Below are 21,179 nucleotides of genomic sequence, written 5' to 3' on the forward strand. Positions count from 1 at the left end.
CTCCTCCTCCTCCTCCTCCTCTTCTTCTTCTTCTTCTCATCAACACATTTCAGCACTGCTATAACTCTTTTCACTCTTTCTTCCCTCAGTTCATTCTCACACCTAAACTTTTTTACCTTAGCATGCTTTAATACAAGTGCTTCTGTTACTGCTATTATTCATTCCTATTATTAACCAAGGAATCTTTGAAGTCCCCTCTAATGAGACCACAATTCTAGTGCTTGGCTCCTCCTTCTCCATTTTCCAAAATCCTACTTTGCCCTGGATTTCAGCAATCCAGTCCAAAATCCCTCTTGACCACAAGTTTTATGTTTCCTATCTCCCAGTTCTTACAATATCCCATCTAATTTACCAACTAATTTTGCTTAGAAGCATTAATCTTGTCTTTTGTTTATGTTCAAAATCCTTTATCTCCCCAAAGTGCTTTCGATGGTTTTCTAAGCCTGTGTTATGTCTTATAATGTGCTTTGCAGCTTTGGAGTCTATTGATAAATTAAGGTTCTCTGTATATTAAAATATCTTCCTTCAGCCTTCAAAGAGAAAGGTTTACTTGGCCAGGCTTAGCATTTGTGGAAATTGCGCCATTCATCTGAGTTCTGTGTAAACCTTTCTTCCCAATTCACATGTACTAATGCTAAGGGTAAGCTTCACTTCGCAAAATTTTAATCACCTTTATCTTCCTTTGTCTTAGAGTGTATAAAACCTTTGCCAGTGGGTGTCTTAGAGAAGGCAGGGAGATGAGGGTTTGTCTGGTTGGGTGGGTCACTGGTTAGTTGTTTTTATCTATTGTGTGTGTGTGTGTGTGTTTTTTTTTTTGGTTTGTTTTTGTTTTTGTTTTTTTGTCTGTTTTCTGGGACTGGTCAAAAGAATGTCATAGGAAAAGAAGCAAGACTTTGGATTCTGACCAATATGATTTGGAATTTCAGCACTGCCATCACTTGGTTGTGTGAGCCCGTCCCCTTCAGCCCCCTGGGTCTTGTGGATTGAGGTTGTGTGTATGAGGACCTGGTGCAGCTAGACCGACAGCTGTCTGCCTGGAACCCACGACCTAGCTGTATAACCTTGAACGAGTTACTTAAGTGACATTTCCACACCTCAGGGATTCCTTATACAGATGAGATAATAAAAGTACTTCACAGAGCTGTACAATTAAACTTAATGTAGCAAAGTACCTGGAACTATGACTTTCATTTGGTAAGCACTGTGCATGTCAAACTATCACTATTATTATTATCATTACTTTTATTACTCTTATTGCAATTAACTATGTGTCTATCAAGGTCCATGCTGAGGTTGTAGGAAACTTGCCTGAGCTCAGCTAATGCTTTGCAGAGTAGGTAATCAGTACCTGTCTTGCTGAATTATTTACTCAGGCATGGCTCATCTGGGAAAGGGGCCTCTGTTTCCACAGTTGTTTATACTGTTCACCCCTCCTTATTCTAGGGGCTTTGCTTTCTCAACTATTCATCGTCTACAAAATTTACCCACAACTCCGACACCTTTATAAGCTCACTTTGTTCATTTTTGGACATGACATCTGCTCCAAACAGTTTACAAGTGTAGCCAATTTCTCAATCTCTTCTCAGCTCTATCTCCAATATCTTTCTTCACCCAGTGCTTTATAAGGAATCTGAAATTTATTGTGAATATTTGCCTGAAGCCATTTGGGATTTAAAAATCCATACAAAAAGCTTACCCCAGAGCCAGGTACTTAGAAATCATCTGACAAATATTAGTGTTGCTATTATTAAACATTTTATATAAATTATCTGATGTTATTCCTGCAGTGAATAACACTATGAGAAAAATTCTTAATTTCATATGTGAAATAACTGATGCTCAGAGAGGTAAACAGAGCAAGATCACAATTCAGCCATAAGAGAGTGGAGGAAGGGATTCAAACTATGGTCTACCTTATTCCAAAACACTATTTCCACTATATTTGAGGGGCCTTCACCATTTCTTCTTTCATTTTTTTCATAACAAGTTTGGATTGATTCCCATTTCCGTTTCAGTCTTTAGGTGGGAATATCACTTCCATTCACATGAGCATTCTCCCTGAGATCTGCTGGGGTCTGTCCAAATTGACTTACATTTGGGGTGATAGCCTTGAAAACTGAGCAAAAAGCCTCCCCGCGTTTCTTAACACGTGTTTACAGAGTTCGAAAGTCACATATCACAGGTTCAGATCCCAGCTCTGCATAGAATGGCTGCTGGGGTTGTGTCCGTCTACGGTTTCCCTACAGTAACTCTGGGAGAGAGGTGGTTTAGAAGCCCAGTTGGTGGCTGGCAGACAGGCCAGGAGGGGCCGTACAGCTTAGGGCACACATGGCACCGCTGTGTTGGGAACCCGGGTAGAGGCCACAGCAGGTGACCTTAGGTAGGAAACCACCCACACACACACATACATACACAAACACACACACACACACACACACACACACACACACACACACAACATAATATACATATGTATAGATTACATGGAAATACTAAGGCATTTTATATACTGTGCTTGATTATGCATAGGTTTTAGCGCCCTTCTGGGAGCCAATCCACTAATCATCCAAAGATGCTAGGATAAACATTTCACACACACACACACACACACACACACGCACACACTCTCTCTCTCTCTCTCTCTCTCTCTCTCTCTCTCTGCTTTGCAACATCCCCTTTCTTCACTTCTGCTGCTTCCTCCTGCCCACCATGGATTTTACTCTTTCCTTGATGTGTTCTCACTCAGACTAAGCACCTTGTAGACTCTCTGATATGTACAGGGGACCGTGCTATGCTGCGTTATGGTTGAGAAGCCCAACAGAACACAGCCACAGCTGCACACAGCTGCACGTCTCTGTGCTTCTGCAGAGTTTCTTGAAAGTTCAAGAGTCCCTGTGCCATCAGCATATGACTTGCTGTAAAAGAGAGATCTGAAGCAATCAAGGCAAATTGTTAGCATCTCCTCAACCTGCCTGGTGGGCACACATATTATTTCCCATACTTTTCTGAGAGTTGAAATATCTCATAAATTAAGTGAAAAATAACTGCTAATAGAAAAGACGGTGTCATCTTTTAAAAACACAAACAAAATAGGGCTGTTCTTATAGCGCTCCTACTCACAGAATGAAAATACTTGTTGCATCTTGGAAAACAAGTAAACACAGCCAAGTAGTTCGAAGCATAATTACACCCCTAGCAGATGAGTTATTCTTGGTTATTTTCCCCAAGGTTTAGAAACATGCACATCTCTACTCCTCTGGCTGGGGATTCCAGGGTCATCCTCTGAAGTTAAAAGATGGCCCGCAGAACAGATACCAAGGCATGGAGACAATCTGGATGGCCAGAGGGGCTAAATATCGTATGTTAGGGGACGGCACAGAAAGGCGCTCTCTACTCCCTTTCTCAGGCTAAGATGCATGCTCACCAGCATCAAGGGCAGATTTGCTTCAACCATGCTCACTAAACTGATGAATAAACTCGGAGTTTTAAGACACTGTTTCATAAGGAGACATCTGTCATAAAAACAGCACACCAACTCCCTGTAGGGAAACCTACATCAAAAATCAAATTATAATCATAAATTGGCCTGACTAGCCCAGCATGAGAAAAGAAGGGTTGTTAAGTGCCTCTGCTGAATATTTAACAGTACCAAGCTACACTGCCCAATGCCTCCATCTCTGTATACCAGCAAAGACCAAATAAATACAAATAAAAACAAAGTCCAAAGAATTTGTTAGCCAAATTCGCTCTCCTCTGGCCAGTGCCTGTATGAGCATTGTCAAAGATGGCCCCTGTGACCTTCACATTTCTATACTGTAGTGACCCTCACATGCCCCCCTCCAAATTGAGAGTTTATCTCATTAAAGGTGCTTATGTACGCAATATTACAGTGGGTCTTATGGGCCAACATCATCTATAGAAGCAATTCTACCAATTTTCTATCTTAGAGCTTATAAAAGACTCTAACTTAGGCTACGTCATAGATCAAGTGTTCTTTACAAGAGCCCGTGATATAATTCCGAACAAATACCTCCTGTGTAAAGAAAGAGAGCTCTCATTTTAAAGAAAAACACACAGTTCAGCTAATCACTCGCTTTGTGACTACAATCATTCAGGACCTGAGAATTTTCTCCTACATATACACTTCCACATTCAGCCTGCATTGCTTACAGAAAACACCCCAAATGCCGTTCACCAACCACCAGCCACTACCACCGCTTCCTTCACCAAGTCCACCACAAAACTCGTTTCTATGACTCCAGCATAGCCGAGCCCCGAGTGGCCATTAATGTCGCCTTCCCATGAAATAATCATACCAACCATTCTCAGTGAAAAACAGAAATAAGTGTGCAAGCATTACATTTAGAGAAACACATGGTGCTTTGCTATTGAAAAAGGCCAACAAACACTATTTTTAGTGAGGTCACAAGGTTCCCGGTAGCACAAATCCCACATACAGTCCTTAAAGTAAGACCTGCCCTGATATGTAGCATATGTAGTATGTGCTAAGTGTGTTTCACTCACCGCGTACTGGAACTTTTCATTATATTCACGGTCATTGGCTTTCACAGTTCGTTCCACTTCTAAAGAGAAAGAGAAATCAGGTATGAAATTAAATCTTAGGCCCTCAGAAACATATAATTTATTACAATAAATTACATCATTTAGGTTACTTTGATTGTTGTTAAGTTTGCAATAATTCTTTTCTTTGAAATTTAAAAGCATTGGATTTTGCCAGGCAAAATGTGGGAACCTGTGTTGGAAAATCCCAAAATGGAAACCTGAAATGTTTCTCATTATCTCTTTGATGCCAACCATAAAGCGAAACATTGTGTGTCTCCAAACTCAGTGCCCCTTCAGAGCCACAAAGGGCTTTTCTTTAAATTCCAGGTCATTTCTAAAGGAGAAGGAGCCACTGAAAGTGAAATGCACCCTGAGAAGGAATTTTTTCACCAAGTTGAGAAAAAATACAAGCCAGGCACAGGAGCACATGCCTGTGATCCCAGTACTGAAGGAGGCTGAGGCAGGAGTCTACCTGGTCAAGTCTACCTGGGCAATTTAGCAAGATCTTGTCTCAAAATAAAAAATAAAACAGGCTGGAGATGTAGTTCAGTGTGATGGTCCTGGGCTCAATCCCTAGTACTAACAAAGAAAAAGAAAACCGCAGCAAAATAAACACATATAGAAATGACCAGTGAGGTCACTGACCTAATGATTATGGAAACAGAGGTGAAATTTAAAAACAACCAGCCCAGGAATATCAAAAGAAATGCTAGGGCTGGGGATGCAGTGGTAGAGCATTTGTCTAACATAATCGAGGTCATTAGTTTGATTCCTGCAAAATAAAAAATAAAGTTTTAAATAAAATTAAAGAGAAATGTTGTATAAAGAGACCAAGATTTGCCTTTAACTGGAAGTAGATTAAAAAATACTCTTGTAAAAGCAAACGCAAATACCAGTTACACATAACAAAATAAGTGGACAATAAGCCCAAAGGTTATGACAATGCAAAAATAAAAATTTGGACAGAAAATACAGTTCCCAGAAACACCAGCACTGCATGTTTTGTAGTGAGGGTAGCAAGGTCTTTCTTGCCCCGTCTTTATTGGAGTGTTACCACCACAGTTGATCAAAGACTCATGACAGAATAATGAAAGTTGTGGGAAGAGTCAGCAAATAATCTCCAGATGTCCATGTTGCAATGGGGCGGTAAGTAACTGAACCAGCTCACCTGGGCTCCCCTTAATTCTCTGAGTGACAGGTGTTAACACAGAAGGCACCTATAGCCCAAACTCCAAAAAGGAGACTGGAGGGTGGAAGGGACTTGGAGGCCCATGTTAGAAACAAGAAGACAGAGATGCAAAGGGCAGGAAGTGGGGGGGAGAGGGGAAAGATGAGGGCAATGAAGAGGAAAAGAGGGAAGAAAAGAATAGACCTATACTTCCGCACCCGCACCCGCTCATAGGCCGGACACCAGGAATTGTAAGAACTATTTTTCCCGAAAGTCCAGGAGGAATCCAAATGTCTTCATGGCTCCTATAGCTCCACTCCCACGCCTGAGGGTCACGTCTGGGGGATTGCTCCTGACAAATGACACCTTGTATTTTGGGTCAGAGTTGGGTGTCTACATTTGTAGGGGGTTTTATCTGTTTGGCACCTACCTATGTGGTTTCCTTCTTGCCTGTCTAATACAGTCAGCTTCCTGGGGTTGTTCCTGTTTTCCAATCTGACTCACCCAGCTGCTGATACAGAAAATACTGGACTGGTGTCAACAGCTGACCACCCTGGCTGGGCATGTCCCTAACTCTAAAAGCTACTACCCTCCAGAAAGCAACCTCTCTACACCCACCGAAAAAAAAACAAAAAAAAAACAAAAACAAAAACAAAATGCTTCAAACACTGGCTATAGAAGCACAACCCATTCTTTTTGTTGATTCCCCAACAAAGAGCAAAACTGCCAAAGCCCGGGTGGCACTTTGGAGGGTGTGATGACTTAAAAGCTGAAAAGTGTCAATTATATATTTATATAACCCTACCTTAACCCAGGAATGGTAAAACTGTTGAGGGGAAAATGATAGATCCTATTGGAAGGGTGGGGATGAAGTCTTCTTTCTGCATGGCAGCTGTTAAACTGGCCCGCTAGCACGCTTCACTTCATTTATAGCTTAACTTTGGCTCCAAATCAAAATCCAGATATATCGTTTCTTGGCCTTTTGGCTAAGATCGAGTGTAGAAATCAGATATAGCCATTTGAATATTCATCGGCCTTAGCTTAGATCGCGCATAGTCAGATGATGATCATTTTAAAATTTCACATTTGTATGAAACACATCCAAGAGCAGAATTCTCCAGTTCTGTACCCAATTTTACCTTCTCTGAGTACTAGAACCTTGACTATACGAGCCACGTGGGAACCATCTACCCAGCATTCTCATGTATAGAGCACACTCTGTAACAACTGGGATGGGCTCTCTCCCAGCGTGGCCAAGTGATTCCCAGGTAGGACATTTGGAACCCACTTCTGGGCGTCTACTTTGCTTTTGTCGCATAAGACATGGTAAGAGCCAGGAAGTCCTCTTTCTTTTTTTTTTTTTTTTAATTAATTGAGTTTATTGGTACATTTAAGGTATATAGTACGATTGCATTTATTATTGGGACCTTGTACCTTTACATGACAGGTCTTGGTTCTCATTTTTTTTCCTCTTGTCCGTGCAGGAAGTCCTCTTTCTGTATCCAAATTCTTATGATTAGGTCTGAATCTTTGCTTTTGTGTATCCAGTACAGTTCTTTCTGAATTGAGCTTTCAAGGATTAATTTTGGTGGAAGATTTTGCATCCTTTCAGTGAGCTCTGCAAAATTCTGGCATCTGTTCTAAATCCCCAGTTTTCTGCCCGTGCATGACCTTACCATGCTAGCTAGGCCCAAACCGTCTTTTCAATAAACTCCCCGTAACAACTCCCAGTGAAAAGGCTCAGAGGCTTGGTGGCTTAATGCGTGGTATTTCTAGACATGTGGGATCCCTCCAGACACAATTTCAGTAATGAGAGGAAAGTGCTCACCAAGAAACTGCTAATTTACCAGGGTAAACTCACTCCTGCACCATCACTGAATTTGTTCAGCTCCCCAAAAAAAGGACTAAAGTGATAGGCAAGGATACTTAAAACATAGCAAGTCTGCATGCTCAGTAGACTAAAAAGCCAAAGAGCTTCCCCTGTAAGATTGCAAAAAGAGTATACTGTTTACCTGCCTGCCTTCTGAAAATACGGAAAATATGGTTAGGTTGTTTGTTTAAGAACAAAAACATAACATTTGCTAGAAAACAAAAGTCTGGCAGCAGAGGCTGTATATTTTGAAGAAATCTTAGAAAACAAACCAGAAAATAAAATGAGGCCATTTTAATTGGGCAGGGGGAGGTAGCAGTAACTTCAGCCACCAGAATTGGAAGAGTGATCTTCCCAGTGGAGCCCAGGGGCACCTCAGATTAGGGGTCAGCAAGTACAAGGATGGAGTGTGAGCTATGGATCGGGTGACAATCCCACTTCGGGCCTTAGCACAATAATAACCACGTCCCCTTTTTCATACACAGAAGTGTCTCAGTTTAGATCACTATTTCACTTACAGAAAAGTATCAGAGTAATTCAATAATCGAAGAGCCAGCCAGGTCCTCCTGTACTCTGCCTTAGCTAACTAAAGAGAGGAGAGGGCGGGCCAGCAAAGGAAACCAAAGGCAGGTGCCCAAGCCTTGGAGAGAGGCTCCTCCAACTCACAATGTCATCTCAGCCAGCCCAGCCCCTAGCAAAGCTGGCCTTACCAGGCAGCTGTGGGGTTTTGCCAGGCTGCCTGCCCACCCACAGAAAGCCTCCCTGTCGGCTGCCTGCTTGCAGAAGAAGGCTGGCAGGGGAAAAGACCTCTGCAATCGTGTTAATGCAACTTGTGCTTCACTTGCAGAAACAAACTGGAAACCAACAGTCACCTGAGAAAAACCATCAGTGCACAGAGAGGGGCTCAGGGTGAAAAGGCAAGGCTGCAGACAGGTGGGAAGAGGGGTTGAGTTTTCCTTTTTATTCTTATTTGCACCTTGCAGATATTCAAGAAGACACCCACGATGCAAGAACAAGCTACTATGAGCAAAGGGAACAGAGAACAAAAATGAGCTCCAGGAAATTAAATATTTCACGGACAAACTATAGAGTAAATAAGATTGAAGAAATCTCTTGAAGTGTGTATCAAAGCAACAAAGACAAGGATAGTAATATTAGGGTCTCTTTCATTCTCAAAAGTTGATTTCTGTAAGAAAATAAAACTTAGGAGAAGCGAATATAGGCAAAGGATGAAAGGAAATAAATACATAGAAGAAATGTTCCCCGTACCAAAGGAAGACACAAAGTGTCTTCAAACTGAAGAGCCACCAAATGCCAGGCAGGAAAGAGGCCAGATCTGCATAAAACTTGGAGCTCCAAGAACAAGGGAAAAATCAAAAAAAAAAAATCTAGAAGGAAAAAAATTTGGTTAACCCTAAAGACAAAAGAATCAGACCCACATGAAATTTCTCATCAACAACAATGTTGCTAGCAGACACTGTGGCAACGTTTCTGAACTTAAAATTTTATATCCAGGCAAATAAACAATCAATGGTGAATGGGAAAATAAAGACATTCTCAGACATCCAAAAGCAACTTCAGAATAACTACTTAAGAATGTGCAACAGAAAAACTAATGGCTTGAATTTTTAAATTAAAGTGGAGTAGGAGATACAGACAGAGAGGTGATGATTTGCAGTGTTAAGAATGACATTAAAAACGCAAAAGAAAAAAATGTGAGAGAATGAAAAGATGAAAATAAAGTGTTTGTAGATGGGGAGGGGAGGAGGGGGTGAAAGGAGGGCAGAGGTAAGGGGAAAAAATGAGAATCAAGACTTGCCATGTAAAGGCACATGATCCCAACAATGAATGTAACTGTACTGTATCCCTAAAATGTACCAATAAACTCAATAAAATTAAAAAAAAAAAAACGCAAGACACAAAGGTCTTGCTCAGAGTGAACACAAACCCACAGAAAAGGCGAAGGCCTATCTCCTGCTCTCCAGTTCACAAAGTCTGTTAGCCGGTAAATCCACTTCTCGTGAAGAGTAAAAGTATTTTAGTTCTTGGCTCAGGCATTCATCTCTAAGAAAGCCTCAGAAAGAAATCACCATTTGATATAAAGCACATAAAGATGAGTTTTCAGAGCTGTGTTTTTAATCGCCCTAGGGACATTAGACCAAAACACAATTCAAAGGGGCCAATAACTGTGCCTCCGTGCTCATTCTCCACTGCTCTGATAAATCCACAAATGTATCTTAGGGTATTTGGATGAATTGATTCTAAGTATCAGTTCTCTCAGTTTCATTTGCGCTAAATGCCATGTGACAAAAAGCTTGAGATTGCACACTTCCTAGAAAACACGAGACCCAAAAGCAGAAGACCACGGTGATAAGAAGGTCAGCACCCTTTTGTGACAGCCACAGAAACTGGTCACGGTATGTGCCTGAAGAGGGTCCCATCCTCACCATCCAGGGACCCAAGAGAGCAGCCATCGGTACAGGAAGAATTCTCTCAGACTTTTATTTTTAATCCGTTTTAGAATATAGAAAAATAGGCAGCACCTTCAAAGTGCCACCCCATCAAATGACGGAAGTAGCCTTCACGTTCCCTCAAAATTGTGAAAAGCAAATAAATGTCACGGAAGCACTCACAGAACACTTCTCTTTGAGTCGTGTGCTTACTGTTACGCTGTCCAAGATAACTAATTGAGGGTACTGTGTTCACTTGTTTCATAAGTACTGAAATGTTAAGGAACAGTTACCAAAAAGAATAGCCTGCTTTCCTGGTATGTAACTTGTAGCCGCTCATCTCTACCCCACCAAAATAATGTTTTTTAATTATCTGATGGAGCCAATGATTCGTGAAAGTCACAACCAGTTTAAGATTTTCTTTAAAACTTCTATTCACTATGCTTATCTTCCCATTTGAAAAGGGGGCATTCCCCGGTACACTCAACAGTGTCGTAAGTGGGACCCAGGACTAACCCTACTGGAAATTTTTAAGTGCCTTTAAGATGTTTCTATGACTCCTAGGAATGAGAGTATGGTGAAAGAGCTCTTGTACAACGAAAAGAGAGCGGGCTGTTACAGCAAGGAGCCCAAGCCCCTTCCGCAACCAGCCGTATGAGCGCTTAACTCGTGACTTCTCCTTACCTAGGATCCCCTGGCACAATGATGCCATTTTGTGTTGTAACCATTAAATGAAGAAATTTATGGGAAACACTTTGTAAACAGAAAAATACCAGACATTCATTTTTTAAAAAACTGAAAAATAGTAAATGGTGGGGGGACGGGAAATCACCCAAGCTTCGCATTGTCAGACACAAAGTCCCGTACACGACTATTCCCAAAGGGGTCTTGAAGTAATTTTCTGAATCTTTTCAGTGGAAATTGGCAAATACCAATTGATTCTACTCCAGCCCCTTGAAGGCAACACCCAGTGCCTAATCTGGGCTCTTCTCCATCATAATATAATATAATAGATTCTACATTACCCATCTTCCACCCCCAGAAGGCAAGAGAAAAGAAGTCATTTGTTTCTCTTTTATTTTACTACTTTGTCTGTGAAGAATTCATAACACCTTAGTATTTAAGACTAGTCCTTGGCGGCAGAAGCTCTCCTAACAAGAACAAGAGTGAAGGAAGATTTAGAAGGCTTCCTCCAGACCCCTGAGTGATCAGAGCAAGTATGACTCCCTAATCCATAATTATAACTGTCTTTCTTCAATTAACTCCAAAGCATTTTGTCCTTCATCAGATGTGTTTTAAAAGTCACTCTTGAGCTCTTGGCCTTAGCCCCCAAATCAGGAAATGATAAAGAGCTATGGAGAATTTGGGGTCCCCTGTAAAACCCTGAGGCCTAGCTGGCATTTTTTGAGAAAAGTTGGTACCCATCCCAAAACTGAAGAATGTCTCCCCAACATGGCGTGTCATTTGGGGTTTGAGGTTGTTGTTGATTTTGGGGGATTGAGTCAGAAGTCTCAGAAAATTTCCCTGAAGCTAAATCAATAACTTAAGATTTTTCCTTTCTTAATTTCCTTTCATTCTTCACAATCTGGCCTGTGTGGTTGGAAGCCAGGGCAATTCATTAAAGACATGAGGACAGAACAATGCGTGGGGAGAGCTTTAAAGAAAAGATCCCAAGCCTCCAAGATTTCCTGATTGGACTCCAAGAACACATTCTGATACAATTGAAAAATATGTGTCCTGAATTGGGATTTCCTACGGAAACCCAGGGGTGACCTGCAACTTCTGGGACTTATTGACATTTAAGCAGAAAACTAAAGAGAATTGAGGCAAGAGGAAAAAAGAAAGTCTTCCCACAAAAAAAATTTTTTTTAATTCTTGTCCTCACAAAAGAGCTTGAAAACAAAGTTAAGGGATTCAAACAAATACTAAAGGGCCTTGTGTTTGTTTTCCTCTGGGCTGAGCCAACTGCTCATCAGGTCCAGAGAGTTGGAAAATTTGATTAATTAGTCACTTTATTCCCTTCATGGTTTACTATAGCTTCACAAGAAAATAGAAAATGCTGACCGACTTATTCTTATTCTAACATTTAAGAACTGGATGATATAAATTATGAGTAAAATCAATCAAATCTTCAGATAAGTCCTCATTATGTCACTTTTTGTGATTGTGGATTCGCAACTGGAGATGTAAGACTTACTATAACAATAATGATAATAGGGGAAAGCTAATGTTTATGAGCCCTTGTTAAAAGCAAGGTCCTGTATGAAATGTTTCATGAATACTCAAAACAATGCCATGAGGTACCTACTACTGTTGGCTCCACCTCACAGTCAAGAAAGAAAATAAAGGCCCACCGAGATGGTGCAGTAGAGCCAGAACTCAAATACGGAACTGCCTCCTTCTGAAAGAGGCTTGTCAGGGCTTCTGCGTCTGGAGATGGTGGGTGGTACTGGGCAGAGATGACAAGAAACTGAAAAGTAGAGTAGGCTGTGTCCAGTGGCTGAGGAGAAAAAGAATAGGCCTCTCTCGCAGTTCTCCAGGGTTAATTCAAATCACAGCCCAACCCATCAGCCTCCTCACATGGCGCCCCCTGCAGGCCCTGACTCGCTGCACACGAGACCTTCCTGTGAGACCCAGTGCCCTCCCCTGGAAACACCGGGTGGTCTTTGTGAGAAAACACTCCAAGTGCCTTGTTCATAACTGGCCGCTTTCTTGGAAAGATCTCTTATTATTTGCCAGTTCTGGTTTGTTGTTTGAATTCCACATTCTTTTACAATTTGATTATCTATAGCGAAAAAAATTGCATTTTTATGGACTGGGCCAAGATCAAAATACTTTTTCTAAAAATAGAAAATAGCCACTTCTTTCTCTCTGCAGGACAAAAATCTCAGGATCTGCTCCCAAGGACTATAAAAGCCTGGAAGCTGGAGGGCGTTAACTTTCTCCTGGGAGTCGAGTTCTGGCCCCTCATGGGAAAGCAGCTACCTGTCCTAAAATGGAAGGAGGAGTAAAAAAGGCACGAGAGAAGGAAATCTAAGGAGGTTTCTCCTCTGCACGTACCTCAGGGGTCACACAAGCTCTTGCTTGTCATTTTAAGGTGCATGGGGCAATAAACTGAGCTTCTTTAGTACATATACATGGTTTCTAGATTTCAGCTTCAAATAACATTTGTTGCAGCCAAGAGAAAGAGATTTATCCCTAAAATATTCACTGAGCTCCTTTGAGCAAGGCTATGCGTTAGTCAGTGAAGAGACACAGAGACAGAAGAGACAACCATCGGCAGAGGGCAGACCAGCCCACAAGTACCCGGAGAGCAGGGAAGCAGGAAGAGACCCAAGGAGCCACCGGGAACCGGAGAGGAGCAAAGCTGAGTCCTCGGTGTGCTCACAGTCCTTGCGCTCGCCTGGCCATGCTGAAGGGAATGGAGGTGACCGGGCACACAGCAGAGGGGCGAGTTCTCTGCCATTGCCTGATCCAGGCTAAGAGATAGTCGTTCACAGAAAAGATGTGTGGGAGAAGCTGTCTGCTCACTGAGATGGGGAAAACCGTGGGCATTAGGAGAGGCATCATACCCATATTTATAGCAGCACGATTTATAATAGCTACGACTTGGAAGCGGCCTGTACGTCCATCAACAGACGAACGGATAAAGAAAACATGGTATTTACACACGATGGAGCACTAGGCTGCAGAGAAGAAGGACATTTTTGAGTCATTTGTAGGAAAATGGATGCATTTTGAGACCATAATGGTAAGTGAAACAGATGAGACTCACACGCTTAAATATCACATGGTTTCTCTTATATGAGAACCCCACAATATAAATAAAAGACATAATAGGAAACAGGGAGGCAGATTTTTGCAAATGGGAAAGGTTCCAAGAGATGGAAGGGGAGGGGAGGAAGAGGAGGAGAAGGGAAATAAAATGCACTGAGATGCACTGTGCACAGGTACCAGCTCCCCATGAGGAACGTAAGCACTATGTAACGTAAACATGTACCCGGAGGAATAAACATTTCACAGCACCATCCCGCCTCAACTGCTCCCTCTAGTGTTCTATCAGTCCCCAGGGAAAAAAATAAAAGGAAAAACCAAATTCATTCTATTTACCTATAAAAACAATGAGCTACTAAGCATGCACAAAGAGAAATTAGGCATCAGCCAGAATCTCTGGCAGAAAGGCACAGTGGCAAATCTCCAGGCTCCGGCCACTCCTCACCACCCCCTGCTGTCCACACACTGGCCCAGGTACTGTCACCTCTGTCTCCCATGTCGCCGCTCCTCCTGCCCACCGCAGCTGCCTGTTCGCCACAGAGCAGCCACGTGGTCCTCTCTGAATCCCTCAGGTTGCTATTGCTGCTCCAACAAATGACCACAAACTTAGTGACTCAAAGTAACATGACGGATGATCCTATAGTTCTGCAAGGCAGAAGTCCAGGATTAAGGTGTCAGCAGGGCACTTTCCTTCCAGAGGCTCTAGGGATAAAACGTTCCTTGGATTTTCCAGCTTCAAGAAGCTCCCCACCTTTCTGGGTGCATGGCTGTCATCACAGTGACCTCTGCTTTGGCCCTCACATCCCTTCTCTGACTGTGAGCCACACAGCTCCTCCTTCTAAGCCCTCAGGCTGCATTGGGCTGAATCATCTCAAAGGCCTATTCCTCACGGGATGGATTCACAGTTGCTGGGAGTTGGGACTTGGACGTCTTTGGGGCAGGAACCTGTTTCTGCCTACAGCATGTACCATTTCTCTCTTATACGCAGACCCATCCCTCAGCTCTTCATCTCAAGAGAAAGAAGCCAGTCGCAAAGGCCTTCAACACAGTAGCACAAATTTGCCCGCTTGCTTTTCAGAATCAGTAGAGATTTGAATGCAATGGGATTTCATCTCCAAAGGGCCAGAAAAAATGACTACTGGACTGGGAGTTCTGCATGCAGTAAAAATATTCACATTCAAGAATAATTGCAAAATAAAGATTATTTTTATCTAACAAAAAATGAAAGGATTAATCACCAGAAGCCCCCATTTAAAAAAAAAAAGTGAAAGAAAGTCTTCAGGAACAATAAAATCTATCCTAGGCAAAAGTAGAAAAATGAAAAAAATAACAAAAGTATTTTTGGTAAACCTACACAAATAATGACCATATAAATAATGGCCAAATAATAAAACTGTACAAATAACAACCGTATTGACAATACATGTGCTATTATTACTACTTGTTTGATTTAAAATAGACAAAGAATGAAATGCACAAGAACAACTGCACAAAATAAAGAGTTAAAATTTTCTAATTCTCTTACATTATTCAGAATGTGGTTAAATAGTCTAAGCCATCTTTATAGAAATGAATCCTAATCACAGAAAGAACTTTAAAGGAACGATAACTAACAAGCTAATAGATGGCTAGAAATCAAATAATAAAAATACTTGGTTTGTGCCAAAGAAGGAATAAAAAAGAGAAAAGAATTGTGAAACAACAAATAGTAGGATAATAGATTTTTTCACTCTCTATTGGTTATTCAGTTTGATAGGCTTCATTTTGGTAGATTCTTACAACATGACAGGCTTAAATATAAATATGTCCAAACTTCATCCATTTATTTAACAATGTAGTCTTGATGTAAGGAAAAAAAAAACCCGATGAGACTAAATGGAGAAAAAGGCAAATTCAAAGATCTCTTGACAAATTTAAGCACGACTGTGGTGCTGAATTTTGCACATCAGCTTGCACCGGGCCACGGGTGCTCAGATATTTGGGCAAACATTCTTCCTGTGTGCAAGTCTGTCTGGCTGAGAGTGGGGTCATTGGTAAACTGGTCCCCCTCGATTGGAGAAGGGCCTGAAGAGGAAAAAAACTAAGCAGGAGCCCCTCCTGCTGTGGCCCGGGGACGTCAGATTCTCCTGACTCTGAATTGAACAGAAACTCTGGCTCTGCCTGGGCCTTGAGCCTGCTGGTACAGACCACGTCTGCCTCACTGCCTTTCCTGTGAGGCTGGCCTGCCGACTGCTGATCTTGGGCCTTACTTAATTCCATTTAATATGCTGTCATGTATTTAAATACAAGTGTGTCAAACTTTTATTAATTTACTTAATAAAGTAGCCTTCATAGAAGGAAAACCCTGATGGGATGCTATGTCTTGTTGTTTCTGTTCTCCGGAAAACCCTCACGCAGCATCTCTACATTAACTCCATAAATACAGAAATGTTACACGTCTCACTCAGGCTCCCTGAGCCCCAGGGAGGTCTGGCTCCTGACTCACTCTCCTCCTTCCTCTGGGAGTAGCAATCTCTCCACCCCACGCGCTGTGATTCCGTCTGCACGAGGCCCTCACTACAGCTGAACCAGCCCCGGAGCTGTGCCCTTGGACCCCCAAGACTGGGAGTTTAATCAGATCCCTTTTCTTTGTTTAAATAACCTGAGCCTATACTGAATGGTTTTCTCTAGTGTGAAAAACTAAAAGTGCAAATAAGATCCAAATTGTATAACTGATAATGTGAAATCAGAAGAAAAGGGCTAAAGGTGTAGGGGAAGTAGGAAGGGTGGGGGAAAGGAAAGAAGGGAAAAGAAAAAATATGGGAAGAGGAAAAAATGGAAACAAAGTCTTTAAATAGGGAGGGGTGGAAGGGGTGAACGGAGGGCAGGGGAATGGGGAAAAAATGAGAACAAGACCTGTCATGTAAAGGTGCAAGATCCCAACGATGAATGTAACCTTACTGTATACCTAAAAAATACCAGTAAACTCAATGAAAAAAAAAAACCTGAGCCTTCCTTACCTGTTATATGCATATATGAAAATACCACCCTGAAGTCCAATATTTTGTAAAATTAATATTCACTAATCAAAATATACTTACAAAAAAAGGAGTTGCCTCCACCCTGAACCTGCCTCACAGGCGCAAGGTCCTGAGTTGGATCCCTGGTACCAAAAAACTCAAGTTTGTTACATGAGTTTTCATTTGCTGTGTGGCAGACAAGACCTGAATGTAAGACAAACAGTTCAGTCATTCTAAGAACAACTGCATTTTGAAAAGCATCTTTGTGCTCAGAACATGGAGATTATGCTTAGTGATGATCTCTTTAAAGTCTTACTATCCCATCTTGTGCGTTGTAAATATTCAAATAGAAATTAAAATATTGTTTTTGCCTCGGTTAAAAAAAAAAAGAGAGAGTCGCCCCCATGGGCGTGAATAGGAAGCCAAGATGGAGGACAAGACCCCTAGTGAAAAAGATAAATAAATAAAACAGTGATGAATTAATGGATACTTCATAACGAAGCCAGTTTATTGTTGTTTTGTAGTTGTTGTTGTTACTGGGGATCGAACTCGGGTCCTTGCACTTGCAAGGTGGGTGGCGGCACCACTAAGCTAAATGCCCAGCACGAAGCCAGTTTAAATTATATTTGCCTTTGTACTAACATGGTCATAAAATACTTCCTGTGGAGGAAGACCCCGCAAAGGCAGGGTTCCTGGGGTCCAGGGAAGACCTTCTCCTCAGAGCTACAGCACGAGATGCAGGAGGAACCTCACAAGACTTGCAAAGACCAAGACAGAAGAACTTTCCAGAAGCCACCAGCACCGCTCCCTGACTCCACAATGGGGTGTGGCACGGTCTGCAGCTTCCCTCCAGGAAACCCTGGGTGACTGCCTGTCTAGGCCAGCAGCCCCAGCTAAGCCACATCCTGAGCAGTAAAACATCAGATGGCTCCGCGCCTCCAGAATCCCAGGTTCTGATGAAGTTACAGGAGCTCACGGACCTAGAAGGCTGGAGAGGCCGTGGGCTTCTCTTTTCTGCGTTTTCCCTGGCCAGCTCTGCACAATGACTGTGGTAGCAAATTTGTAAATTATAGCACATCCTCTACCCCGGGGTTTCTAGTCCAAAGTTGCGTGAACACAGGAGGAGAGCCCAGCCTTACCCAGGACCAGGGACTCCTGTGCTGCCCTCCTGCTCTCTCCAGAGGCTGATGGACCCTGCGGAAGGCCGTGCCTGCCGTCCTTGGCCAAGCAGCAAGGATCCAAGGTCTCCACGGTCTTCTTCGCATCTTTCTACACCAACTGCATCTCTAGCGGCACCAAAAGTATTTTCCATCCTCTTTCCCCTCTAGACACCAAAAAGTTATTAAAATACAGAAAAAAAAACTCATCAGAAAATATAAAATCCTGAGAGGGCGTCCATGAAGCCAGCACTGTCTTAAGTACATCACTGACTGTGCAGTACCATTTGGTGTGTGCTTCATTTCGACGGACTCATTCCATTAAACTAAGAAAACAGTCAATTTCGAAAAAGCATGATCCAATTTGACAAATTACTATAACAGACAAAAAGCAAGTTCAAACAACCAATTCCTTCCTGCATATAACTGCAAAGCTACTCGAGAAAACAGCTTTTGAGTTTGTTGCTATTCAGTAAAGGATAGGCTCAAGGGAACTCACACTCTTCAAGCAAATACAGCCAGGCCAGGTGGTGCACAGCTGTCATCCCAGCACTTGTGAGGCCCTGGCAGGAGGATTGCCCTGAGTTCAAGGCCAGCCTGGTCTACATAGTGAGTTCGAGGCCAGACTGAGCTACACAGCAAGACCCTATCTCAAGAAACAAACCAGTGAATACACATACACACACACACACACACACACACACACACACACGTACATATACATAAATTACATACTTTTATATGCATTGACAAGGATAGATTCCACTGTTATTTACTTATTTTATCACTATCATAAGACAAATACAGTGCCTGCTAGATAGAATATGCTTGAGAAAGGTTAGTGGCACTAATCTGATTATGTAGAAAAAATGTGGACTTTATTCCTCCAACAGTGAACAAAACTTATAAAATCCAAAATGCTGCTGGCGTGGACGATCATGACCCCGGGGTCCTATTACTGCTTGTTTGTTACTCAAACATTTATTTTAGGAGAAAACAGAAAAGCTCAGAAAGCAGGTATTTTAATTTCAACCAAAGCACCGTCCACAGTGCAGACCTTCGTGGAAGTCCCATAAATGAACAGCCCTTGTGAAACCGACAGTTCTGGAGGAGCCAGAAGAGGCCCCAGGCTCCCAGATATCCTCTTAAATTAGAGCCCCAAGAGTCCTCTCCACAGATAGGAGGCCCAGCTTACATACAGCACTCATGTCAGCACAACACTGGACGAAAGCTCTTCGGCAAAGCCTGGGATTTGAGAAAAAAAACTAGAAATCAATAAACTCTCTACCATATATCTACTAGTTCAGTAATCCAACAGGCAGATAATGCTCCTGAAATGGCTTCGCATGTATCATTGCATTTTACACTCATTCTCACAGTGACCTTTGGAGATCTGAGCCCTAATTTTCAAAGAAAGGTGAGGAGGCTTAGAGGATTCGAGTACAGAGGGCTGAGAAGTGGTGGAACCCAAGTTTCCTGCTACTGCTTCTGACTCATGTTTCTGTTGTGACTTGGAGACAACCACCGGATATCAGCAGAGCCCCCGCAGCCACGCTCCACTCTGGTCAAAACCAGGAAATTCCTATGCCGTTGATCTTACCCTCTTGACCATTTTACATCACAGCCACCTAAAATCAAACGTCTGTGTGAGCTGTGGGGGGAAAGGTGAAGATTTTGATTGTGTTGTGAAAACACATAGGTGTCCCACGGGTCTGCAGTGCCACATGATTGTAAGACTTACAGCGGCAGCGATGACTGCAAAGTCATGAGAGCTTCCTCCTGGAGGCCCACCAAGACTGGCAGAGGAGCTGCCTTAGAAGCTGTGGGTCCCTTTGCTGTCCTGGGAGGCCAGCAGCTCTGTAGGGATCAAGGCAACTCATCCAGGCAGCACAACAGGAAAACTCTCTAGGGCCTGCCATGCTCATAAGGGCCCCACAGAACAAAAAGGATTTTAATTTCCATTTGTTTTACAATCAGAAGGAAAAAAAAGAATAAAACAGTAATAGATACATAAGAATGAATCCAGCTTAAATTATATTTGCCTTTGTACTAACACGGTCATAAATATAATTTTTAATACTTTTCTTAAAGGAGGAGGAAAACACAAAGGCAGCAGCGCCCGGGGCTCAGGGAAGACCCACAGCAGCCGGGCTGCTTCTTCACCCCACAGAAAAAAGGATTTTAATTTCCATTTGTTTTACAATCAGAAGGAAAAAAAAGAATAAAACAGTAATAGATACATAAGAATGAATCCAGTTTAAATTATATTTGCCTTTGTACTAACACGGTCATAAATATAATTTTTTATATTTTTCTTAAAGGAGGAAGAAAACACAAAGGCAGCAGCGCCCGGGGCTCAGGGAAGACCCACAGCAGCCGGGCTGCTTCTTCCCAGCTCCGTAAACAGTCTCAGGGCTTCCCTTACGGAGCAACGCTACCTTCCAGCCAACGGCAGCTTTACAGGATTACAGAAAGCCCTTGTTAACCACTTCTTTTGCTCCTGTATTCCCAAAACGATGAGATCTGAATCAGGGATCTCACACATGAACACATCTCCTCAGATGGCCCTGTCAGACACACACACACAGAGACACACACACACACACACACACACACACACACACACATACTTGAAAATCCTGTCTCCTTGGGTCTCACCTGTGCCATATGCACAAAGGGAGAACTCACCCAAAGGCCAATAAAAAAAAAATCCCCTAATCCTAATGTCTCAAAACTCTGAGTCAATTGGCTGGAATTTTTGCTTCTTAAAGTACAGGAGACTTTACATGAACATGGAGATAATAAAGAATAAAGCCTGGGGGGGAGGGTGGTTTTCCCACCACACCCGTGTCTGGCTTGCATCTTTTCACACATATCACTGATAGCCTGTGCTTCCTGAGATGGAGAGAGGGTGGATGAGTGCAAGGCGCCTTTATTAAGGGCTGCGGACACTGAATCCAAAAGGACCCAGCATGGTGCTTCCCCCAGCAACCCCTGTCGGCTAAAGCTCCCTACAGCTGCTCCACTCACAAATGCAGCCCTTGGGGTGACTTTAGCAGACTGTTTGAAGCCATCATCGCCACCATAAATTTTTAAACTGCTGTGAGAATGTGACTATTTCACTGCTTTGTAAAAAGGGCTCAAAAATGTTGGTTAAAAAGAAATGCGAAATGTCTGGGGTGATGCATAGACCCAATA

The 21,179-nt window shown here is 42.5% G+C and overlaps 1 protein-coding gene across 4 annotated transcripts in view; it reads right to left on the reverse strand.

The window, feature by feature from the left end:
- Atp8b4 (ATPase phospholipid transporting 8B4 (putative)) overlaps nt 1–21,179 on the reverse strand; it is a 214,737-nt gene that overhangs the window by 171,676 nt on the left and 21,882 nt on the right. For all 4 annotated transcript variants that reach the window (XM_010638545.2, XM_033765227.1, XM_033765228.1 and 1 more), the window contains one exon: nt 4,525–4,583. In XM_010638545.2, the coding sequence (XP_010636847.1) occupies nt 4,525–4,583 (59 nt within the window). The remainder of the gene's footprint in view (nt 1–4,524; nt 4,584–21,179) is intronic.

Source organism: Fukomys damarensis, unplaced genomic scaffold (assembly GCF_012274545.1).
Source record: "Fukomys damarensis isolate Sample0158 unplaced genomic scaffold, DMR_v1.0_HiC HiC_scaffold_17, whole genome shotgun sequence".
Taxonomy (NCBI): domain Eukaryota; kingdom Metazoa; phylum Chordata; class Mammalia; order Rodentia; family Bathyergidae; genus Fukomys; species Fukomys damarensis.